At 49.3% G+C, this 25,476-nt stretch overlaps 1 protein-coding gene across 1 annotated transcript in view; it reads left to right on the forward strand.

The window, feature by feature from the left end:
• The window catches only part of GALNT13 (polypeptide N-acetylgalactosaminyltransferase 13), a 41,272-nt gene that overhangs the window by 5,246 nt on the left and 10,550 nt on the right, over positions 1 to 25,476 (forward strand). Inside the window, 9 exon segments of the mRNA XM_048310337.1 lie at positions 4,016 to 4,182; positions 6,548 to 6,631; positions 6,634 to 6,754; positions 7,798 to 7,968; positions 13,510 to 13,627; positions 18,539 to 18,719; positions 21,574 to 21,713; positions 24,141 to 24,239; positions 25,220 to 25,354. Coding sequence (XP_048166294.1) covers positions 4,016 to 4,182; positions 6,548 to 6,631; positions 6,634 to 6,754; positions 7,798 to 7,968; positions 13,510 to 13,627; positions 18,539 to 18,719; positions 21,574 to 21,713; positions 24,141 to 24,239; positions 25,220 to 25,354 — 1,216 coding nt within the window.

The raw sequence follows: 25,476 nt of genomic DNA on the forward strand, positions 1-25,476 counted from the left end.
AATTTGCTCCGAGTTCTGTGGGAATGATTTGCCTCATCAGGATCCCACAAAATCCCCATCCTGTTGCTGTATCCAAGCAGGACCGACTCCCATTGTATCCCTGCCCTGGGATGGCTGATTTAATTCCAGCTGATCAATGGGATCAACGGGATCTCACACAAAGGGTTTCATTTGCTTCCCATTCCATCCCGAGTTTTCTGTCAGGGAGTGTCCCTGGGTTGCCGGGGTCCTGTTGGAAATGGCCAGGCTGGAGATTGTAATCAGAGCCAGCTCTAATTAGGAGCTGTTGATTAAACCTTAAACCCGGCTTAACTCACCAGAGAAATGCCTCATTTCATTCCTAAGGATTTTCTCCAGCGAGGGAAGAAATCCATCCTCAATCTTTTCCGGATGAGTGAGGCTGCAAGTGCCATTCCACAGATTGCTGGAGCATCCTAATTGGATTTTCTCCTGGAGATTTCAGCTGGAATTGTCTCCTGGGTGTGTTCCAGTGCTTGGGAACATCCAGGGCTGAGCAGAAACATTGGAATTTTGGGAATAGCAGCCAGGGTTAAACACGGGGCTGGAGTTTTGTGGGGATTCTCCAAAGGAAGAAACATTGGGATATGATCCTGGGTGGGGAAAAGGCTTGGGAAGGAGCAGGGCAGGGGTGGCGATGGATGTCTGGGAAAACTTCCTTTAATTGGGAAAATCCTTCCCTCAGATCCATGTTCCAGGGCAGGGAGCCTTGACTGGATTTTTCAGGTGACACCAACATTTGTTATTCCTGAAATTCAGCCCTCAGGGGAGGGAAATTTGGTTTGTTTTGGGATGTTCACACCTGATCCATTGGTCCTGCACTGGGACCTGTTGGATTTGGGGTTTTTCCAGCTCTAAGTAGTGGTGGATAAAAAATTCCTTCCTCAGAGGGTGGGGAGATCCTGGCACAGGTTTCCCAGGAAAGCTGAGGCTGCCCCTGGGTCCCTGGAAGTGCCCAAGGCCAGGCTGGAATAACCTGGGATAGTGGAAGGTGTCCCTGCCCATGGCAGGGGTGGGATGGGATTTAAGGTCCCTTCCACCCCAAACCATCCTGGGATTCTCTGATTCCATGGATAAGGGATGGCAGTGACAGAACTCCTGTCACTCCAGGAAATATCCGTAAGTACTGGAATTTTTTCCATGGGCATGGACACACTTGGATTGTTGAAGTTCTCCTTTATTCAGAGAACATCAAAAATTTCCCTTCCAGAAGCACAATCCTTGTTCTCCCCTCCGTGTTTCCCACATGGGCTGCAGCTGCCTTTGGAGCAGCCGTTTGGATCGGGAGATAAAATTGGAAAATGGGAGCTGTCAGCTCCTTAATTAGTGTTAAAATCATGGAAAACAGATTTTCCTCCCTGGCAGCCTCAGAGGGGCCCCCAAGACATCCCTGGATGGAGGAGAAAAAGGATTTTACTTATAGGAAAATTATTCCAGAGGGGATATTTTTATTTCCTTTATTCCTGGTTTCAAGGGGCTTGGAATTGCAGTAAAGGCTGGAACAGTTTGGATAAGAGCCCAGATTAACTCAGGGCTGTTTTGCAGGAATTCTTTTTCCAAGGATGACTTTTCAGGCTGCCTTGGAAGGGCCCTCACCTCCTTCCCAGGATACCTTCTCCCAGAAAATCTGCAGGACAGCCAGGATCCCGCTTTTCCCACAGACCTCTGGAAATGGGGGTTGGGAGGGGGATTAGAAGGGTTCGGTCTGCATGGATGAGCTTTGAAAAATCCGTGGCTGTTTCCCATTTCTCAAGGATGTGGAGGTGCCCCACATTCCTGGTTTTCCTGTAAATACCCTAAATAATGGAATGCTGCTGGGTTAAACTGGATTCAGCCCTGGAATGGGAACTTTGGGAAAACAGGCAGGGTTCAAACGTTCCAGGTAGATCCGTCCTGAATCAGCTCAGCTTTTCCTTGGCAGCTCATCCCAGGCCATTTCCTGTGTGCTCCAGAGCTTCCCTGGAGGCGAATCCACCCGGGAATGGCTGTACCTGGAATGTGATGGAACAGCGCAGGGCTGAAATGGATCCGTGGGGTTGAGCCGGGTCCTTGCCTGGAATGTCAGGAATGGGAGAGTGAGATGAGCTCGGAGGTTCCCTGGCAAAGGTTTCCCAGGAAAGCTGCGGCTGCTCCATCCCTGGAAGTGTCCCAGGCCAGGTTGGACAGGAATTGGAGCACCCTGGGATAGTGGAAGGTGTCCCTGCCATGGCAGGGTGGCACTGGATGGGATTGAAGTCCCTTTTTGAACCCAAAACATTCCACGATTCTCTGAAAATCCCAGAATAACCCATAATGATCCCAGAATTTGCCCACAACCAGCGGGAAGGAGGGGGAATAGGTGGGTTTTCACTCTCATTTCCGTGGTTTTGATGGAGGGAAAGGTGTTTTGATCTCATTCCCACAGCTGAATTTCCTCCATGTGTATTCATTCCTGAGAAATTATTTTCTACAGGAATAAAACCAGGATTTTTGGGACAGCAGTTCCAGCGTCGTGGGAGTGGGAAAATCAGGGAGCAGTGTAGGGAGTGTGGGGGGATGGGGAGAGAGCGTGTGAGGAGCAGGTGATGATTCCTCATTCTCCAGCACCAGCTGGATTTCGGGATTAGGAAAATCCCAGCATGAGTCACCATCATGGGGAAGGGCAGGAAAGGTTTTATCCATGTGCTCCCAGCTCCTGGCAGGTGCTCCTGGACACAGCGGGAATGCAGGGGCTGGCTGGCACTGGGAAGCTCTGTCACAGAGCTGGGAAGGGGCTGGAGAGTTCCTGAGGGAGCTGGGAAGGGGCTCAGCCTGGAGAAAAGGAGGATGCAGAAGGAAAAGCTCTGCAGCAGAGCCCTCCCCAAACTTCCCTCACTTTCCTTTCCCCTCACATTTTCTCCCACTTTTTGATTTTCCCCTCATGGCAAAGGAGACCCTGAGGGGCTGGAGGAGTCCAGGGAAGGGAACGGAGCTGGGAAGGGGCTGGAGAATTCCTGAGGGAGCTGGAAAGGGGCTCAGCCTGGACCAAAGGAGGATCCAGAGGGATCTTTTTCCTCTCTAGAATTCCCTGACAGGAGCGGGGGGGTCGGGCTCTGCTGCCAGGGAACGGGGACAGGAGGAGAGGGAACGGCCTCAGGTTGGGCCAGGAGAGGGGCAGGGTGGATATTGGGGAAAATTCCCTCCTGGAAAGGGCTGTCCAGCCCTTGGAGCTGTGATGAGCATCAGGCTTGGAGCATGGCCATGCCCAGCCAAGAATGCCAAGGAATTCAGGGTCCAGATTAGTCAAGTTTTCTTGGATTTTGATGATATTCCATTGCACTTCCCAGAAATATCCATGGGAATGGCTCTGGGAGCAGGAATGGTGATGGCACACCTGCTGTGTGTGTCTCTGTCCTTCCTGATCCTGGTTGTTTAAGTGACTCAGAGACTCCTGGAAGTGGCTCTGAGGTGCTTTAGTGACAACAGCTCCACGTGTCCCTTCCTCCATCCAGCAAACACCTCTTGGGAAAGGAACATCTTCCCTCCCAAGCTGCCCCAGCCTCAGAGCAGTTGGAATTCCAGTGTCTGGATCTCCAGTTTGTTCCTTAATTCATCCCCAGCATTTTGAAATGTAGCAGGTTCCCCTTGGAGCAGTGCCATGGCTGCTTCCAGGCCCCTTTTCCAGCCTGCCTCATGCTCAGAGCAGTTGGAATTCCGGTCTCTGGATCTCCAGTGCGCTCCTTGATTCATCCCCATCACCCTGAACTCCCTGGATGTGGAACCACCCCTTTGGAGCGGTGCCATGGCTGCTTCCAGGCCCCTTTTCCAGCCTGGAAAGAGGCAGAGCAGTTGGAGCTCCAGTCTATCTCCACTTTGTCCCCTGAACTCATCCCATCACCCTGAACTCCCTGGATGTGGCAGCAGCGCCGTGGCTGCTTCCAGGCCCCTTTTCCATCCTGGAAAGCCGCACATCTCCTTGGGTCTATTCCTCCAGCTTAACCCCCTTCCCCTGGTTTTTTTCCCTGCTGTTTTCGGGCAGGTGCAAGACCAAGGTGTACCCGGAGGAGCTGCCCAACACCAGCGTGGTGATCGTGTTCCACAACGAGGCGTGGAGCACGCTGCTGCGCACCGTGCACAGCGTCATCGAGCGCTCCCCGCCGCGCCTGCTGGCCGAGATCGTCCTGGTGGATGACGCCAGCGAGAGAGGTGGGCCTGGGGCTTCCCCATGGACACGGGGGTTGGGAACGAGTTCCTGCCTCTGCCCAGGCCTCTGGCACTAGACAGGGGTGTTGTGATCCTGTTTTAAGGTTCTTAGGAATGCCTCTGCCCGAATTAAGGTGCGAGCGAGATCGTATGCCAGGGACAATAGTAAGGGTTTTATTTGATGGTCAATATGAGAGAGAGAGAAGTAGAAAATAGGTGGGGGGACAGAAAGAGAGTGACAGGGACAGAATAAGGAAAATATCAACACTCTGTGGATCCCAGCAATGTCCTGTTGGTGCTCTCCAGTGGGTCTTCTTGGTGGTGAAGTGTAGGATCCCAGGGTTTGGTACACCCTTGAGCCAGGTGGCAATGGCCAGGCATGTCCCCGTGGGGTGGGGGTCAGTCTCTCAGCGCGGGCTCTGGGTCTGTTCCATCACGTGCAGCCCTGTGGGGCCAAGCCTCTGGGGAGCCCTTTGGGGGGTCTCTGATGGATTGTGACTCCCCCTGGGCTGCCTCTCACGTGGAAGTCCCATGGATGTGGCCTGTGGGGTTGGGGGTTCCACAGCTGGGCCGGTTTGTGTAACTGAGGAGGGGTGTTCAGTGCCTCTGAGCAGAGGTTGCACCATGCACCCAAAACCTCCTTCTCCCCCCTCGGCTGGGGGGAGTCTGTGTAAGCCTGGCTTCTGTGAGCTGTGCTCTGCCCCCAGCCCAAACTCAGCCGGGGATGATTGAACAGTGTGCTCCCCTTTATCTAACCAGCAGTTTGACTTTCAGTCCAAAGTCCCACTCTTCAGGGAGACTTCTTGGGTTGTAGCTTCTTTATAACGAGCAGAGCTTTGTATCGATGTTTGAGGCATGAGCTCTTTTCAGTCTCTGACAAGGGGTTTACTGAGCGCCCCAAAACCCCGTCTGCTGCGCAAGGTCTTGTGGTGTCCTGAACCTTGAGCTGAGATGGCTCAGACAATCACCAGTGAGGCTGTGAGCACAAGCCAGGCTTAAGTTAAACTACAAAGCACAGTGGATTCGCTGGCAAGATTCACTCTGCTTCCAAGGGGCGGCTGAGGCACGGCAGGGAAAGCAGCACCAGCAGCACCAAACGAAACCCAGGCAGTCAGAAGAGCGGCTTTGGTGCCAGGAGATGACCCTTGCTGGGCCTTTGAGCCTCCTGGGTTATCTGCTCCTTCTGCCTCTCAGGGTGTGGAAAAAATTCATGGAATCCCCGGATAGTTTGGCTTGGAAGAGACCTTTAAAGGGCTCCTAATCCAACCCCTCAGCATGGGCAGGGACACCTCCCACTATCCCAATTGTCCAACGCGGCCTTGGACACTGCCAGGGCAGCCACAGCTGCTCTGGGAATTCCAGCCCAGCCCCTCCCCACCCTCCCAGCCAGCAATTCCTTCCCAATCTCCCATCCATCCCTGCCCTCTGGCACTGGGAAGCCATTCCCTGTGTCCTGTCCCTCCAGGCCTTGGCCCCAGTCCCTCTGCAGCTCTCCTGGAGCCCCTTCAGGCTCTGGGTCATATCCTGCTCAGTTAATTTGGTATTCCTGGAAAGGTCAATCCTTTCCTTCCTGACTCTCAACCCTCCTCATTCCATGTTTCAGATTTTCCTGAATATCCCCACTAAGCCAATTCCATGAAATCCCAGAACAGTTTGGGTTGGAAGGGACCATCTCATTCCAGCTCCTCTTTGGGCTTCATTCCCTTCTCTCCTCACTTTTTTTTTTGCCTTTTCATTTCTGTTTTAACCCTAGCCTTTAAAAAGCAAACTCGGCCTGTGGAACTGGGACTCCTTGGAAAAGGAATCCCATCAGATTCCTTAAATGGAATCCATAGGATGATAAAGGATCCTGCAGCAGCCAAATGGGCACTGATGGCAAATTCACCCCAGAGCTGCTCCAGGGACAGAGGCTGCACCCGCTCCATCCTTCGGTTCTGCCCCACGGAGCGTTAATTGAACCCTAATTACTCCTGCATTTCCCTGCTCATTAAGTGGCTTCATGATTCCCTGTGCCAGAAGGTGGAGGAGGACTTGAGCCAAGTAATTCCCATTTTCCTAAAGCATTCAAAGAGCTCCCATGGGGAAATCCATCCAAAAAAGGCATTTTTTGGATTGAACCAGCAGCAAATTGCCCCAAAGTGTCTTCGTTCTGTGGTTGCTGGTTATTGCAAGGAACTGGTTGTGCTTTATTTAAAATTCCTGGGATATTATCCTGGAATCAGGGACAGGTTTGGGTTGGAAGGGACCTTAAAGCTCCTCTCATTCCAACCCCATGAGATGCTCCAAGCAGGGAGCTTCTGTCACTACCTTGGAATAAAACCTCCCTAAAAATCTCATTTTCCCTCTGTTTTCCCCCCAAATTTGGCAGAGTTTTTGAAGGCCTCCTTGGAGAATTACGTGAAAAAGCTGGAAGTGTCCGTAAAAATCCTGCGGATGGAGCAGAGGTCGGGGCTGATCGGGCACGGCTCCGAGGGGCAGCAGCTTCCAAGGGCCAGGTGATCACATTCCTGGATGCCCACTGCGAGTGCACCCTGGGCTGGCTGGAGCCGCTCCTGGCCCGCATCAAGGAGGACAGGTAAGGAATTCCCAGCTCCAGAGGCAGGGAGCTGCTCCAGGCCCTTCCCTGGCTGCTGGGAAATAGGAATGAAAAGGATTCACTGAGCTGGAATGAAGATTATTTAAAATTATTTTGTTTTAATTCGCTGCTGTTTGTATGAAAATCTCATTCCTAAATAAATGTGGGAGTGGAGCAGCTTTCCCAAGGGCTGGATCTCTCCCACTCCAAAGGAAGCTTCCTCCCTCTTTTTTACCAGGAACAACTTCGCTCTGATCTCCTGAACTCATGGAAATTTGCACCTTTTTTTTCTTCTCTTTTCTTGGTTTCCCTTTTTTCACCCTTTTAACCATCCTTTTCCACCCCTTTCCCCTCTTTTTTTGTCCCTTTTCCCTGCTTCTTCCCTTCTTCCCCTGCTTTTCCTCCCTTTTTTCCTTTCCTTCTTTTCCTCCATTTCCCCCTTCTCCTCTTCCTCTTCACCCCCCTTTCACCTTTTCCCCTTTCTGCTTTCCTCACTTCCCCCTTTTTCCCCTTTTCCCATCTTTTTTCCCCCTCCTATTTTCCCCCTTTCTTCCCCCTTCCTTCCCTCTTTTCCCCTTCTCCCTCCTTTTATTCCCCCCTTTTTCTCCCCCTCTTCCCCTCCCTTTTTCCCCCTCCTTTACCCTTTTCCCCTTTCCCTCCTTCCCCTTTTCTCCCCCCCCTTTCCTGCTCCTCTTCCCCCTCTTCCCCATTTCTCCCCCTTTTTCCTTCTCTTTTTTCCCCCTCCTGTTTTCCCCTTTCTTTCCCCCCTTTCCCTCATTTTATTCCCCCTTTTCCCCTCTTTTTCCTTCTCTTTTTCCCCTTCTATTTTCCCTTTCTTTCCCCTCCCTTTCTTTCCCCTCCCTTTCTTTCCCCTCCCTTTCTTTCCCCTCCCTTTCTTTCCCCTCCCTTTCTTTCCCCTCCCTTTCTTTCCCCTCCCTTTCCCCCCTTCCCTCTTTCCCCCCCCGCCAACCCCCCAACCCCTCCCACCTCCCACCGTGACCAAACACCACCATAACCCCCAGATTCCCGGTTTCTTTTCCCAGGAAAACCGTGGTATGTCCCATCATCGACGTGATCAGCGACGACACCTTCGAGTACATGGCGGGCTCGGACATGACCTACGGAGGCTTCAACTGGAAGCTGAACTTCCGCTGGTATCCCGTGCCCCAGAGGGAGATGGAGCGCAGGAAAGGGGACAGGACCTTGCCTGTCAGGTCAGTGCCCCTCTGTTCCCACAAAATCCCCCCTGATTCCCAAAATCCCGCTGCAGGATCGCAGTCAGAACCGCAGGGAAGGCCCCATCCTGATGTGTCCTTGCTGCTGCAGCGTGGGGCTCGGAGCTGGCAAACCCCATTCCATCTTTTCCCAACGTTCAGGAATTGCAAATGTTCCTGCTTGCGCAGCTCCCTCTGTGAATTCGCTGTGAGTGGATTTTTGTTCCTGGTTTTTGGGAATTTAAGGCAGATATTCCAAAGGTTTTCAGAGCTTTTTTGAGTGTAGAACCCCAGTGATTTGCACTTAAATTCCTGGTTTATTGCTTGGAAAATAGGATTGATAACAGAGCACCCTGAGGGAAAAATGATCCAAGAGCATGTCCTGACCTCTTCCATTTAATTGCTGGAATCATAGAGTGGAACAAAACCTCTCCCAGGATTGGAAATGGAGCTGAAAGGGAAAAATGGAATAAATTCCTGGCCATGGGATGTTTGCTCAGCTCCAGTGGCTGCTGGGGCTTCCTGCAAAGTTCCAGAAAGGATGAAGAAAGGTTTCCCGAGTGCATGGAATGGTTTTAAATCCGGGAAGTGGGTGGAATTCCTGTCCTGCAGATGCCTGGAGCGGGCAGGTGGAAGGAGGGGCAGCTCAAGGGTCAGTGTGTCCAGGCAAGGAAGGGATGGAAGGGCAGGAAAAACCTTTCCAAATTGAAATTTGTGTCCCTGATTGTCCTGGAAAGCCTGGAATCAGGGAAAGGCTGATTTGGGGTTTATTCCCAGGAAAAGCAGGCAGGCCCTGGCCATCAGAGGCTGTTTTGGAGTCCCAGGAATTGTTTTCCTCCTGATCCAAAATCTCCCCCCTGGGCTGTGGATCAGGCCAGCAGCTCTTGATTACAGCTCAGGTGTGCATGGAAATTGGGAAAGTTAATTATCCTAACGAGCTGCAGAGCCGTGCTGAGCTCCATCCATCCTGGCTCTCCAGAACCCATTCCTGGGCACAGGGAATTTTCAAAGGAATGCAATCCCAGTTTTTATTTCCTTACCTTGAAATGGAGCAGGGCTCAAAAGTAGTCCTGGCTCAGACACAGAATTGACTTTTAAAATCAATAAATCAACCAAAAAAAAAGGTTTTTTTTAAAATTCCTTTTTTTTCCCCCATCAGTTTTTGCCTGGAATTTTGGGGGATTCTCTGGATAAAATGGGTGTTGGGAAGCAAAGGGGGCAGAGGGACGAATGTCACCTGTGCCACAGTTGCCACAAAGAGCTGAGAGTGAAGGGTTGGTGCTTTAGGCTGGATTAAATCCAAAGTCCTGGGCTTTAGTCCAGGCATTTCAGTCTTTGGTGTCAGAGAATGCCAGAATCATGGAATTATCAGGGTGGAAAAGCCATCGAGTCCAACCCAACAGCTCCACTGTGTTCATCGGCCCTGAGGTGTGGGGAACAACCCCAAATTCCACATCCAAAGAGCTGCATTCCACCCTCAGGCTGTGCCAGGTTGGATATCAGGAGGAATTTCCCCATGGAAAAGGTGCTCAGGCACTGGAACTGCCCAGGGAGGTTTGGAGTCCCCATCCCTGGAGGTGGGGATCAGGAATAGGTTGGACTCGATGACCTTGGAAGCCTTTTCCAACCTCAACAATTCCATGACAAAAATAGTATTTCACCCCTGTCACAAAGAGTTTCGGCAGCTGCCACTGAATATTCCAGGAAAAAGAGGGATGGAATAAAGCCCAGCCTAACCCCACAACTTAGAAGCAAATTCCGAGTTCAGTTTTTATTCCATGTTGCTTTCCCTGTCCTGTAATGTCATTCCAGCCTCGTTTTTATCCATCCTTTTGCTTTGTAACCAGTGGAACCAGGAGGAAATAGGAATATCCCTGGATTCCCCTTTGTCCGTGTCTGTTCTGGAATTGCTGCACCCAAACTCTGCTTCTGGACCATCTCAAATCCATGTAATCCACACAAATTCCACTCCAAAGAATTTTTCTTCTGTAAGAACAGGGATAAATCCTGACCTTTGCTCCCTAAATTTCAGATTGTAGCTCTTAAGTTATCCAACCATGGAATATTTTAGATGGGATTTCTTATTTATGTGGGATTTGTTATCGGAGAAGGGTTTTTATGGAAAAAATGAGGATGGATTCCGAAAAAGAGCTGGTGGTGGGGCTGGACAGAGCTGAGCCATCCCATTCCCTGAATTATCCCGTTAACCCTGGTGGAATTAAAGGCAGGAAGTGCTGAACTCCTGGGAAAGGGTCCCTGACTCTTTTTGGTCCATGGATTTGGGTAGTGCCGGAAGGTTTGCCAGGGGAATTTCAGGAGCTGATCCATCCTGAGTCATGGATCTGCCTTCCCTGGAATCTCCAGGGTTAGTGGGAAAGGGTAATGAATTCCATGGCTCTGCTGTGCACATCCCAGGGCTCGTTGTGCTGCAGCACGGCCGGGAAGGAGCTGCAGCATCCCTTGGAAAAGATGGATTGTTTGCCGTGCTTTTGGCAAAGGGAATGGCTGTGCTGAGCGGGGACACCTTGGACAGCTCCGTGCTGAGCCAGATTCCATCCTGGAATGCTGCTCCTGCTTTTCACACTCCCCATTTCTACCACTGCCCCTATTCCTTCTCCTGGGTTTTAATCCCAACCTCAGATCCCTTTGCTCCTCACTTTCTTCTCCCTTGCCCACCATGAACACCAGGTGGGAATGGCCTTTCCCCAAAATAATCTAAAATGGGATTCTATCCCAAGGAATCCCAGGATCTGTGGGGCAGCTGGAGCCTTTCCCAACGCTCAGAGGAGCTGGATGGAGGTGGGAAGTTTTTGGGATGGGGACTGGCCCAGGCACTGGATTCAGGTCAGGGCATCCATGGGGATGAGGCCATGGAAGTTGGTGCTGGTCAGATCCTGGAATTCCTTGGAGGATTTTGGATGTATTTCCAGTTTTTTTACCACCTACAGCAGGCTGGAATGTCATCACTGGAATGGCCAAGGCCAGGTTGGAGCAACCTGGGATAGTGGAAGGTGTCCCTTCCCATGGATAGAGGAGCTTTAAGGTCCCTTTGATCCCAAAGCATTCCATGATTCCATAATTCCGTACAATGATCAGGAACAGAAGGAGCATCGGAACCTTGCAGCTCCTGAGGAGTCTTTGCTGAAATTCCAGACTGAGGGGCCATCCAGGAGAAACCCTGGAATTAAAGATTCTTCTGGAGTCAGAGCTGCTCCAGGCAGATATTCCATTCTCTGACTTCTACTGGGATCGCTTGGAATGTGTCTTCTCCAGAAATTCAGGAGGAGCTGTGGTTGGAGTGCAGGTATTCCCTGAGCCTTGGAGCGTGCAGAATTCCAGGGGTTGGTGTCGTGCTCCAAAGGTCCAGCAGCCCCCAGAGATTTGTGGCGCAGTGGCTTTTTAGGGATTTTTTGTCTGGATAACAAAGACTATTCCCTGCTTTTGGCTGCAGCTCAGGATTTTATCTGATTCCATGTGAATGCTGCAAATTCTGTTGTCACTGGGATAACTCCGGCTCTGGAGATGTTACCAATCCTTAGGCCTTGTCACAGTGGGATATCCCTGTCCGGGTGAATTCACTGAGCTTTGGTGCTGAGGGCAGGGGAGGAAGGTGAGCGCTAGGGACGGTGGGTTTTCCTTGAAAAACGGTGGGAATTCTTAGGGGGAATGATGGGCAGCTGTTGTGGAAGAGGAAATACACAGCAGGCAAAAATCCCTGGATTTGTGGAGTTGGAGAAGAAATAAGGACCCCTCGGTGGCAGGGCTGTGTCCGGAGCACCGCTGGGCTCTGTGCGCAGGGAATTCTGCAGCCAGTCCACGTTCCCTGGGGGACACACGGAAGCTTCTGAAGGGAGATCTGATCCATGCCAGGCAATTCCATGGATGGCACCTCCCATGGAGTCCCTCTGGCAGCTCTTTCCTGCATTTTTCAGGAAGCGTTTGCTGCTGGGAGTTTGTTGTGTGTCAGCGTTTGCTCAGGGCAGGATCCAGAGGAGCTCCCCTGGAAGCTGAGGGAATGTGGGCAGGATTGCTGATGGGAATGCTGCACCTGGGTTTCTGACATTCCCACTGCCTTCCCAAGCAGGCTGCTGAATTCCTGGAGGGAGGAGCTCATCCTTGGCCTGCCAGCTGCCCTTACTGGTCCTGCTGTGGTGGCACTGGGATGGGCTGGGCTGGAGTCACGCTCCCAATCCAGGGTCACCCGCTTGGCCTCGGTTTGGAAGCTGAGCATGGAAATGTGGCTGATCCCCGATCCATCTCTGTGAGGGTGGGGAGGCCCTGGCACAGATTCCCAGAGAAGCTGTGGCTGCCCCTGGATCCCTGGAAGTGTTCCAGGCCAGGTTGGAATCACCTGGGATAGTGGAAGGTGTCCGTGCTCATGGCAGAGATGGAATGGGATAGGCTTTAAGATCCCTTCCAACCCAACCCATTCCAGGATTCTGTGACACCTCAGTGTTCCCAGAGGTCCTCACCACCAAATCCCACAGGTTTAGGGATGCTGGGACCTCAGGAGATGGCGCTGGGATGAGCCGAGCCCCCAGCCCCTTTGGCTGTGCTGGGACAACTCAGAGGAAAGCTGGGATTTGGGATTGAGTTGTTCCCTCCCAAATCCCTGTGCTCCCACCAGCTGGGCTGGGCATTCCTGTGTCGTGTAGGCTTTGGGTGCTGGAAAACAGGGAGCAGACATTTCCAGGGAAATAGGCCATCCCCACACAAAGCACTGGGGATTTGCCTGTTGTAAGGATTTCTAATCCTGTTAGGAGAGATTTTCCTGGGAATTTGCTGCCGTTTTGGGCTCCCTCTGAGGCAAAGCCAAGCCATTAAACTCCTCCCAAGCATTCCCGATTGGATTTGAAGTGCTGCTCACTCAGGAGGCCCAAAATTCCACCCACTTTACCCTCACAGTTCTGAAATAATCCATGGAAATTGAGGCAACCCTGGAGTGTGGCTGGGCCTGAGCTCTGTGGGTTTTGGGGAAGAGCAGGAAAAACCCAGTTAAAATTGTCTTTATTGCTCCTTGGAGTGTGGCTGGGCCCAGGTTCTGTAGATTTTGGGGAAGAGCAGGAAAAATCCATTTCAATTCTCATTTTCTCATTATTTTCCCTAGAATTGCTGTGTGGTGCAATGTGTGAGGCACTGAAATCTGCTGCAAATTCCAGAGTTTCCTTTAAAAGGTCTTTTTTTCTTTCCATCCAACTCCTCCCAAGCATTCCCAACTGGAATTGGAGAGCTGTTCACTGAGGAGGCCCAAATTCCACCCACTTTACCCTCACAGTTCTCCTGAAATAATCCATGGAAATGGGGGCAGCCCTGGAGCGTGGCTGGGCCCAAATTCCGTAGATTTTGGGGAAGAGCAGGAAAAATCCAGTTAAAATTCTCATTTTCCCCTTGTTTTCCCTAGAATTGCGATGTGTGAGGCAGTGAAATGTGCTGTAAATTCCAGACTTTCCTTTAAAAGGTCTTTTTTCTTTTTTCTTTCCTTTCTCCCTGTTTTTTCCCCCCTGTTTTCCTTTGTTTTTTTCCTGTTTGTTTCCCACCCAGGACCCCAACTATGGCTGGTGGCCTGTTTTCTATTGACAGGAGCTACTTTGAAGAGATAGGAACTTACGATGCAGGAATGGATATCTGGGGTGGCGAGAATCTTGAAATGTCCTTTAGGGTAATTCGTGTTTTCCTTCCTTTTCTCTTCCCCCCAAAAAAAAATTCCCCCCTGTTTGTGCTGTCATTCCTTCAGGGAGCTCCTGCTTTAGCTGGCCTGCAAGTCATGGGTTAAATGGAATTCTTAAAATCTGGGGAAGCCTTGTCGGGGTGTTGTGGGGCTTTTTTGCTGCATGAAATGTTTTAATTTTGGGGGGTTTTTATCCCTGCAAAATTCCAGATATTTTAGTCGTTCCTTCATGGAAGAAACGAGGTGCCCAGTGGGAATTTGATGTAAATTTATGTTTAAAAATGACATTAAAAATACGTTTTAAAGACGTTTTGGGAATGGTGACATCATGGACTTGCAAGTTCTGGCTGGAATTCTGGGTCTGTGCCAGGGGAATTCCATATCCTGCGGAAAATGCTGATATTCCTGCTGGGATAGGTGTGTGCCCCACCTCGGAGGGAAATCCATTCAGTCACTGCCCTTGGGATAGAAAGGAAAAGTGGGAAATTGAGGCTTTGCTAAGGAATGGCTGGAAAGGATGTTGGGAATGGGAATGTTTGAACTCCTCTGATGTGTCCAAATTTATGGATTGAATTCTGGGAATAACCCCCGGGATCCCTGCCTGGTCCCCACAGCACATCCTGGGAATGCCCCTTCCTCCCTTTTCCTCTCTTTTCCATTCAAGCAGGACCATTTGCCATGCCAGGAACCCCTCTGAAGGTTATTAGGAAGCAGATTCTTCCAGGGAATTTGAAAGCTTTTCCAGGCCATTCCTCTGGACTTCAATTGTTCCCTTTGCAGGAAAATCAGAGGTTCTGTTCCCTTCCTGAGCCTGGATGCTTCAAATGAGGAGATTCCCATATTTTTTGGTGCTTTAACCCCTAAAATTCCTCCTTGGATGTGCCTAGGCCCCTGTGCGGGAATTCTTTTCCCTGGTTTTCCATGTTTCAGAGGAGATCCCTGGAGCAGAGTGGCACGCACTGTTAAAGCATGAAAAATGTGCCTTTCCCACCCTAAACCAGTGAATTAATGGGGTCAGGAACGGAAATAAATCGGGATATTGCCATGGGAAGGCCAGGGAATCACCTGCTGCTGTCTGCTGGGATTTAGAGCCTCTGGAAGGAAATCCAGCCGAAAATCCAGGGATATTTTGTGTCACTTTATCAGGGACAGCAAAGGGGTTCAAATCCCGGCTGAGGGAACAAATCTGTGGGAAGTTGGGAGCTGAGAGAGCCAAGGGATGGGGGAGGTTCCTGCAGCTCCAAAGCTGCCGTTATCCAGCGGGATTCGGGAATATCTCCAGTCAGGAAAGCACCGGGAGCAGGTCATGGCGTGGGAGATGACTGGGGTTGGAGTGAGGCACAGGGATGTTCCTGGAGCTGTTCTTGCATCCAGGATTTTATCACCAAGTGGGAGGGAGGAGGTGTGGGATTGGTCCAGAATAATGAAAATAACCTCAAAAAAATAAATCCCAAAAAATAACCCCAAGCCCCCATAATTCCCAAATCCTCAAAAACGTTACCCAGTGCCTTTGCTTTCCCTGGATCGTGTCGACTGTCTCACCTGCATCCAGCTCCAGCACTATCCCAAAGAATAATGGAAAGGATTTCCAGCGGTTTTGCTCTCAGAGGCATTTCCAGGAGGAGCATCCATGGGGTATAATTGGATTATTTGGGGAAAATCCATGGTTTTTTCTTCTGGTTGCTTCTTGTTGCTGATGGGTCTTTAATGACTCCTTTTAGGAGTGTCTTTTAATTAGGGAAAAATAATAATAATTCCTGGCGGGAATCTCTTACAGCTCCAAGGGTTTGCTTTAGTCAAGGAAAACCTGATTTATTCCTAAACCTTATTTTTATTTATGGAATTACTGCAATTTTTAGTTTCCTGTTAAATTCTCCAAGTGTTTTTTTCCCCACTTGGAAAATGCCCTGGAAACTGGATGCTCCAAAAGGAATAACTATGGCTTTGGAAATGGAATTTAAAATAATCCATCTGTCAGAAAAAAAAAAAGCTTATTCCTTAGGATAATCCAGGCAGGGCTGGGAAAGGGAATGTGAGCTCTGAGGGGGGTAGGATGGGGTTTATTTGGGATTTCTGGCACTGCTGGAAGTGCAGCAGGGACAGGGAAAAGGGGATTTCCCAAGGGATGTGACAGTGCCAAGTTGTTCTGATCTCTGGAATACCTGCTTTGGCTGTTGTGGGAATTGTGACAGGAAATGGATACGGAGCAGGAAGGGTTAATTCCTTTAGAATCCTGTCAGAATCCTGGCTCTGGAGCCGGGCTGGGAGAGCTGGGAATGTTCCCCTGGAGAAGGGAAGGACACAGGGAGAGCTCCGAGCCCCTTGCAGGGCCTGAAGGGGCTCCAGGAGAGCAGGAGAGGGACTGGGGACAAGGCCTGGAGGGACAGGACACAGGGAATGGCTTCCCAGTGCCAGAGGGCAGGGATGGGTGGGATATTGGGAATTGGGAATTGCTGGCTGGGCTGGAATTGCCAGAGCAGCTGTGGCTGCCCCTGGATCCCTGGAAGTGTCCAAGCCCAGGTTAGATGGGGCTTGGAGCAGTCTGGGATGGTGGGAGGTGTCCCTGCCCTGGAATGGGATGGATTGGGATGGGATTTAGTTCCCCTTCACATTCCAAACCATTCCCTGACTCCCTGGAGTCAAACCAGCGAGGGATGAGTGCATTCCATAGTCCGTGTAGGGAACACAATCCCTGTGTAGGGAATCTCTGAAATCCCGTAATCCTTAGGCAGGATGGGAACTTTTGGAAAGCAGTCACATTCCCAGGGAGTATCCCAGAAGTTTGATTTGTTTGGGATTTTTAAATAATATTGAAAAATCCCTTTTCCTAAGAGGAGGGTGCAGGTTCCCCCACACCCAATCCCAGCTGGCACAGGGATTGCTCCAAGGAGAGCCAAAAATGGGCTGGAAAAGTGTCCAGGAAGGGATATTTTAAAACAGTGGCGTGGGAGGAATTTCCTGCCAGCTGGAAGGGGAAAACAGCAAGGGAATGCTGGGAGTTGGGATGGAGGGCGCCTAAAACTGGCTGTCCTCCTTCCTGGCGTGTCCAGCTATTCCCAGATTGCTCCATGAGCACATCCATGGGGAATATTTTGGGATTTATTCCATGCTCCCAGGTCACTCTGGGAATACATCCCTGGGGTATATTTGGGATTTATTCCATGGACACATCCCTGGGGTGTATTTGGGATTTATTCCATGGACACATCCCTGGGGTGTATTTGGGATTTATTGCATGCTCCCAGGTTGCTCCATGAGCACATCCTTGGTGAATATTTGGGACTGATTCCCTGAGGTATATTTGGGGTTATTCCATGCTCCCAGTTTGCTCCATGGACACATCCCTGGTAAATATTCTGGAATTTATTCCATGCTCCCTCTGGTATTCCCTTCATCCCTCATCCCAAAGTTCCCCCAGAGTCACTGAGCAATTAAACTCTGGGATATTTTGCTGCTGATCCCCCAGAACCCATCCCTCCTCATTCTCATGGAATTCTGGAAAAGGAGGGAGCCCTAATTAACTAAATCTGCCGTGGTTGCCATGGTAACTCAGGTCCCTGTCAAGGAGCTCTAATTCCAAGATTCTACCAGAGCTTCTGTTTAAAACTCCCCAAAAACTCAGGGATTTAACGCCAGGAGTGGCCTGGAAATAAAAGAATTGAAATAAAATAATTGCAGTAAATAATTGAAATTAAAAAATGAAGTAAATAATTGCAGTAAAAGAATTAAAATTTTAAAATGAAATAACTGCAATAAATAATTTAAGGAATTGAAATAAAATAATTGAAATAAATAATCAAAATAAAGAATTGAAATAAGAAACAAAAGAATTGAAACAAAAGAATTGAAACAAAAGAATTGAAACAAAAGAATTGAAACAAAAGAATTGAAATAAAAGAATTGAAATAATTGAAATAAACCATTGAAATAAATCATTTGTATCCTTCTGGCTGCTTAGGAGAGGACTAAAGCCCGGGGCACTGGTGGAGTCCCCATCCCAGAGGATTTAAAAGCCATGGATTGAGGACATGGATCAGTGGTGGATGTGGTTGATGCTGGACTCCGTGATCTTGGAGGTCTTTTCCAACCAAAATAATTCCAGGGTTCCCTGCCTGTCTCACTCCATAGTGATCCAGCAGCAAGATTTGTTATTTTATTTAAACCAAAGTTCTGAATCCCAGGATTCCATCACATTTTGTATTTGGGCATCACACCAAGGGCACGGAGCTTGTCCCGAGCATGGATTTGGGCTCCAGCACTGGAAGGGAAAATTTCCATCTGGGAAGAGTTCCCCACATTGTCTTCGTTATTTATTATGGGATTTTTGGGATCTCACCTGCACGTGAGGCAGAGAACACACCTGGTATTCTGCACCTCTGAGGGGCTGGGATGTGCTGCTTTGTGTCCCTGTGTGTGACAATATCCCGGGAATGCTGGGGCTTTCCTCAGGGTGGCCATGGGCAGCATTCTTCTTGGAAAAACTTACATTCAAATACATCTATCAAATGTAAATAAAGATAAATATATAAATCCAGATAATTGTATATAGAAATCGATGAACATTTGATATCTGTATGAGTGTGCAGGTAGAAGTTCTGCTCTGTTCCTTGATAGATGATGGAATCCTGGAAAACCCATGGCCTCCATGAATCCGTTAAAAGATGGGTGGGATGGGGCCTTGTTTGTGCTCCAAGGACACAAATCCAAGTGACCCTTTCCCAGCACTTCCACTCTGGGCACGTTTGTTGCCACGCAGAGCTGTATCCCTGAGTTTTCCCTTCGCATTCCCTTGAACTCCCAGATAAATGGCGTGGGCAGACGAACGGGGACGCGGCTCCCACGCCGCCAGCCCCTGCAGCGTCTGGGGCTGTTCTCTCCACCCTTGCCGTGTTCCCATTGCAGATCTGGCAGTGTGGGGGCTCCCTGGAGATCGTCACCTGCTCCCACGTTGGCCACGTTTTCCGGAAGGCCACTCCCTACACGTTCCCGGGAGGCACCGGCCACGTCATCAACAAGAACAACCGGAGGCTGGCTGAGGTCTGGATGGACGAGTTCAAGGATTTCTTCTACATCATCTCCCCGGGTAAGGCTGGATTTGGGATTGTCTCGTGGTCTGGAAAGCTTCCTGGAGAAAGGGAGCTGGAAATGTGAGGTGTCATGGAGTTGTTTAGGTTGGAAAAATTCCCCAGGATCATCGAGTCCAACCATTCCCAGCAGTGCCAAGGGCAGCACTGCCCCATGTCCCCAAGTGCCACATCCACAGGGTTTTAAATCCCTCCAGGGATGGGGACTCCACCTGAGCACCCTTTCCATGAAGGAATTTTCCCCAATATCCACCCTGAGCCTCCTCTGGCCCAGCCTGAGGCCGTTCCCTCTCCTCCTGTCCCTGTTCCCTGCCAGCAGAGCCCGACCCCCCCGGCTGCCCCCTCCTGTCAGGGACTTGTGCAGAGCCACAAGGTCCCCCCTGAGCCTCCTTTGCTCCAGCCTGAGCCCCTTTCCCAGCTCCCTCAGGAATTCTCCAGCCCCTTCCCAGCTCCGTTCCCTTCCCTGGACTCCTCCAGCCCCTCAGGGTCTCCCTTGCCATGAGGGGAAAATCAAAAAGTGGGAGAAAACGTGAGGGGAAAGGAAAGTGAGGGAAGTTTGGGGAAGGCTCTGCTGCAGAGCTTTTCCCTTCTGGATCCTCCTTTTCTCCAGGCTGAGCCCCTTTCCAGCTCCCTCAGGAATTCTCCAGCCCGTTCCCAGCTCCATTCCCTTCCCTGGACACCCCCAGCCCCTCAATGTCCTCCTTGTGCTGAGGGGCCCAGGTTATCCCTAAAATCTCCAGGGTTTCTCAGAGAGGACATCAGTGGGAGGGACAGCAGAGGTGCTCTGGGTCGTGGTCTGGAGAGCAGGAACCCTTTGGAGCACACCACCGGGAATTACCTTCCCTGCATGGGGTAGAGAGAGGCCATGGCCTTTGGAACTGATCATTGTGAGATAACTTTCCCATTTTGCCATCTTCAAACTTCCTTCCCATTGGAATTCCGTGGCAGCAGAGTCAGCTTCAATTTTCCCTGGAAAGTCAATAAGATCCGTGTGAGCTTTGTGCTTCAGCTCCTGCTCAATTTGCTGGTGTTATCCCTCAGCCTGTTCCAGCTGCTGTTTTCCACAAGCTGCTCCAGGACTTTGGTTTTTCCAGAGGTTCAGGACATCAGGAACCAGCATTTAATCCCAGCTGGAAAGTTGGAGCTCTGGGATTCTGCTCATGGTATCCCACTTCTTCTGTGGCTGATGGGATGTGCTCGTAGAATATTCCCAGTCCTGGAAATCCCTTAATGAGACAGGAAATTTAAATTTTAAAAAGTCTGTGCTCATTTTAAGTGCCTGGTAATGGTGAAAAAAAAAAGACATTTATGGATCTCTCCCTCATGGATTTTGTCCCAACAATTTCTAAGGAAACTATTCCTTTTAAACAGAAAAATTAGGATGAAATGCCAAACGGCTTTTTATATTTATTGTGAGGTTATTCCTTGTTTTTCCATGAGGAAAAACTGCCTTTCCCTTCTGGAATGAGCCCAAATCCAGCTGGAATTTAGTGCTCCTAAGTGTTCGCTCTCTTCTTCCCAGTTACTCATTCCCAGGATTTGATACAAAATTCCAACAGAGAGCCCTTGGAGAAAATGGGATTGCAGGGAAAGGGTGGAATTAGGTCACTGCCAGTGACAAGGTTTGTGTAATCCCAAATTTCAGTCATGTGGAAGAATTTGGGAATAGGTGCTCTCTGTATTCCCTGATCTGTTCCCAAGTTATTCATTAATATCTGTAGTAATTAATTGATAAATTATAATGAGGTTGTTCCCCAGCATTAAGAAGCAAATGGGGGGGGAGAGGAGGGGGAGGGGAAGGGAAATAAAAGAAACATTTTAATGGAAATTCTCCATAAAAAAAAGTAGGAAATAATTGATTTTTTTTTAGTAGGGCATTCTTAAATATCAGAAATACTCCTAAGTATTTCTAATTTGCTTTTTGATCCTTTTCCCTTCCTATTAATGAGGAAAATGGAGATCTCTGGATAATTCTTTGGGAGAACAAAGGAATTTGCCTGTTGGTAATGAGGGCTCTGCTATCCATGGGCACAGCCTCATCCCCCAGCTCCTCTGGGAGCCGATTCATCCCATTCCTGAGCCAGGATCCCAGGAGAGAGAGGAGCTCCCAGTGTGAGACAGAACTCTCAGCATAATTGAGGGCACACCTCGTGATTGTATCCCAAATTAAAAGTCAGGAGCAATCCCGATCCCTGTGAAAGTAGAATTCCGCTGGAAGAGAGCCCAGGTCTATTTTTTGGGATCTTGAGCATATTTTTAATGGGTGCCTTCTCGTGGTTTTGTGTGGATAACAAGAACACCTTTATTTGGGCTGAGATGAGTCAGGAGCCAGAGTTTGTAATAAATCCAACCTGGATTTAAAAAAAACAGGGAAAAGATCCCAAAGCAGCGAGGAAAACTCCCCTTTTGGGATTAGTGTAGCTCTGCATTACCAAGGAATTGGAGTTTTCCTTTACTAGTTTGGAATATGAAGAAATCAAGGAATTCTACGGTCCTGCCTTTCCAGATCGATAAACGGCCTGGAAAGGAAAAAGCTCATTTGCCAAGCATTTCACTTGGCTCCATTAATTAACTAATTAATGAATTATCCCGTGCACAGCTCCACAGAGAGGCAGCTGCTCATCCCTCACATCCTGTGCTCCCAATCCCAGCACGCGGATCTGGATCAAGGGGAGCTGGAGGTGGCTCTGGGATTTTCCCTGGCTGCTGACGGGCTCTTCTGTCCCGTTCCAGGGGTGGTGAAGGTGGATTATGGAGATGTTTCTGCCAGGAAAGCCCTTCAGGAGAGCTGGAGGTGGCTCTGGGATTTTCCCTGGCTGCTGATGTCTGATGGGTTCTTCTGTCCCGTTCCAGGGGTGGTGAAGGTGGATTATGGAGATGTTTCTGCCAGGAAGGCCCTCCGGGAGAGCCTCCACTGCAAACCCTTCTCCTGGTACCTGGAGAACGTCTACCCCGACTCGCAGATCCCACGGCGCTACTACTCCCTGGGAGAGGTACGGCCCTGCCCTGGGGTGGAATAAACTGGGAAGGGCAGCAATCCAGTAAAGAAAGGAAACCAGTACAGAAAGGAAACCAGTAAAGAAAGGAGACAAGGAAGTGAAGGAAAGCAGGAGAAGAGGAAACCAGGAAGTGAAGGAAATGAGCCTGTGCAGGAAACCAGTAGTACCACAAACTAGTAAGTAAAGAACGAACTGGAAATCAGTAAGTAAAGAACACCAGTAAGTCCAGGAAACCAGTTACTCCAGCAAACCAGTGAAGTCTAGGAAACTAGGAAAAGCAATAAATAAAGGAAACCAGTAAGAACTGGAAACCAGTAAGAACTGGAAACCAGTAAGCAAAGGAAATCGATCTTACAGGTAACCAGTAACTACAGCAAACCAGCAAGTAAAGAACACCAGTAATTACAGGAAACCAGTAAGTGCAGCAAACCAGTAAGTCCAGGAAACCAGGAAAACCAGTAACTACAACAAACCAGTAACTACAACAAACTGACAAGCACAAGAAACCAGTAAGAACTGGAAGCCCATAAATAAAGAAAACCAGTAAATAAAGGAAACCAGTAGTGCAGAAAACCAGTAAATACATAAAACTGGTAAGTAAAGGAAGCCAGTAGTACAAGGAACCAGTAAGAACTGGAAACCTGCGAGGAAAGAAAACCAGTGAGAGAGGAAACCGGTAACAACAAACCAGTAAGTGCAACAAACCAGTAAATGAAGCCAGTAAGTGCAGCAAACCAGTAAACAAAGGAAACCAGTAGTGGAGGAAAACAGTGAGTAAAGGAAAAACCAGTAGTACTGGAAACCAATAAATAGAATAAACCAGTAGTACTGGAAAACCAGTAAGTAAAGGAAATCAGTAATGCAGGAAACCAGTGAGTAAAGAAAAAATGAGTAGTATAGGAAACCAGTAGGAAGTGGAAACCAGTAAGTGCAGGAAAGCAGGAGGTGTCCAGAGCCAATGGGGCCATTCCCAAGGGGATGAGGTGGCTTTAGAGCCAGGACTCAGGTGCTGGAGTTCCCTCCTTGTCTCTTTGTTCTCTTTAGTTCTTATTTCTCTTGATTTCTGTGTTGCTTTACGTCCTTTTTGAGGGGAAGTTGCTCTTCCAAACGTGTTCCCTCTCCTTAACAATCTCCCTTTGAATGGAGTGTCTGTTCCAAATGCTCACCAGCCACGCTGATCTCCCAATGGAGCAGGAGACTGGAAGAGTGAAGTTTGGCATTAATATTTTGACACGAGGAATATGCAGCTGTTGAGGGGAACCTTCCATCATCATTTATTGCTTAGAAAGAGACTGAAAACGGCTTTTTTGGGATTTTTTTGGTAAAGAAATGTTTGTTCACCGAGTGTTTTCCAGCCTGGAGCTGAGGATCATGGACATTCCTGCTAATCCCAAGGTTCTGGGACCACCAGGAGCTGGAATTTCTTTCACATCCAACAAATTCACAGTTAAAAATATTCCATTGGGTTGTTCCTACTCTGCCTTTTAAAAGCTCTGGAATGGGTTGATTTAAATGTGATGGGATAACAATCAAAGGATTGGATGATGGAATAACACTCCAAGGAACAAATGGCTTTTTTTGACAGCCAGGGAAGCGATTTCCCATTGAAATTTGCCATTGTAGGCAGGGATAAAAGGCACTGGAGGATTCCCGGTTTAATCCTGCCAAAACAAAGGGAAGTGTGGCTTTCCAGCGAGGAAAGGACTTGTCTAAGGAATGTCAAATAAAGTGGGATTGTGCCACGTTGGCAGGCTGGAAAATGGGAAGAGAAAGGCAGAAAATAGTGATTAAAACACCTGATTTGTGCAGTGGGGCCTCAGTTTCCATGGAAACAGCAGCTCAGGCAGGAGCTGGGAATGCAACCCCTGCTTGGCTGTTCCAGTGGAGCAGGAAGAGGGAATTTTAGCCTTAAAGCAGAGAAATGGGGGAGTTTTAAGGCATTGGAAGAGCATTTTTTGGACATTTTCCTGCCTTTCAGCAGAGATTTGGGCAGGATTTGGTCCATCCAAGCTGGAGCAGCAGCATTAGGTCACAAATGATCCGTGTCCTGCTCTGGATGGGCTTGGCCAGGCTCCTCCTCGGCCCAAATCCAAGGGAAAATGATGTAAATCAAACGGGATCAGCACCAGGCCTCAAAGTGCATTTCCCAAGTGAGGATTTTGTTCTTTTCTAGGATAAACAGGGAGAAAAAGAGTGGAGATTTGGGATAATCATCCTGAATTCCCTCGTGGCTTGACATGGAATGGAGCTGGGACAGTGTGAGGTGTCCCTGGCCACGGATGAGCTTTGAGGCCACTTCCAACCCAAACCATTCCATGGCTCTTTGGGAACGTGATCTGTTTACAAAGTGCAATTTTCTGCACAAATGGGACAGCTCCAGGAAGTTTTTCAGGGAACATTTCACCTCTTTTCCTTCTCCAGATCAGGAACGTTGAAACCAACCAGTGCTTGGACAACATGGGCCGCAAGGAGAACGAAAAAGTGGGATTTTTCAACTGCCACGGCATGGGAGGGAACCAGGTAAACAAAACCAGAGAAAAGTGGCTTGTTTGGCCAAGAATTCCTTCAGAATATTTAAAATATCCATCTCAATTCTGGTTTTGTGTGAAAATAATGGAAAAATAATCAATGAGAGTTCTGAATATTCAGGATTTTAAGAGTACTCAGCCATTTTGTTCCATTTCAGCTCCAAATGTTTTGGGAATGTTGGTGCATATCCATAGGAAGTATCCCAGGGAATATATTGAATATAATCCTGCTGTCATTTAATAATCAATTCAACATTCCAGACACGAGCATTAGGGAATTTGATCATGAATTTGAATTTATTTTCATGCAAATGAAAGGGGCAGGAATCTCCATGAATGTGGCTGGATCCATCTGTTCCAAGTGTGTGTAGGGAAGAGAAATATCCAGGATATTCATGGAAGTTCAGTTCTTTAGTGGAATTCCAATTGTGGGAGTGGGAAAGTGGATGGAATTCTTTGGTCTTGTGCCCAATGACTCTGGGTTAATTAGAATAAAATTTGCATATCCCAGTGGGTATTCAAATTAGCAGGGCTGCTTCACGTGGGGTTTGGGGTGTAAATTATAATTAAGGGGCTTTTAAATTAATGAAATGAATTCTATTTTAATTCATTAGAAGTTTCAATTAATTATGTATATCATTTTCCGGGGGGCAGTGCCAGCCTGGCATGGCCACCATTCCCTGGTGGCTCCGGGATTCCAGCCACCTGCTCCTGGGGAAAGGCTGGGATGCTCCATGTTCCCATCCCTGATTTATCCTGGAGGTTCATCCCAACTCCTGCCATTCCTCCTGTCCCTTCCTCCATCCTCACTTGGCCTCATTTCGCTGCTTTTGCGTTGGAAAACCTTCCCCTTCTGAATTCCAATGGATTTCTCCAAAGAAAGGCTCCTTCAGCTCCTGAGACACCCCGGGGTCGCTCCCAGGGCTGGCTTTGGAGCCTGCAGCCCTTTCCCAGCCCCGCTTTGTGTTCCAGGTGTTCTCCTACACGGCGGACAAGGAGATCCGCACGGACGACCTGTGCCTGGACGTGTCGCGGCTCAACGGCCCCGTGCTCATGCTCAAGTGCCACCACCTGAGGGGCAACCAGCTCTGGGAGTACGATGCCGAGGTATCCCGGGGCTGGCCGTGGTTTTGGGACAATCCCAGGATCCCTGAGGCTGGAAAAGCCCTCCCAGCCCATGGAGTCCCGGCTGTGCCCGATGCCCACCTTGTCCCCAGCCCAGAGCACTG

Source organism: Corvus hawaiiensis, chromosome 7, assembly GCF_020740725.1.
Source record: "Corvus hawaiiensis isolate bCorHaw1 chromosome 7, bCorHaw1.pri.cur, whole genome shotgun sequence".
Classification (NCBI taxonomy): domain Eukaryota; kingdom Metazoa; phylum Chordata; class Aves; order Passeriformes; family Corvidae; genus Corvus; species Corvus hawaiiensis.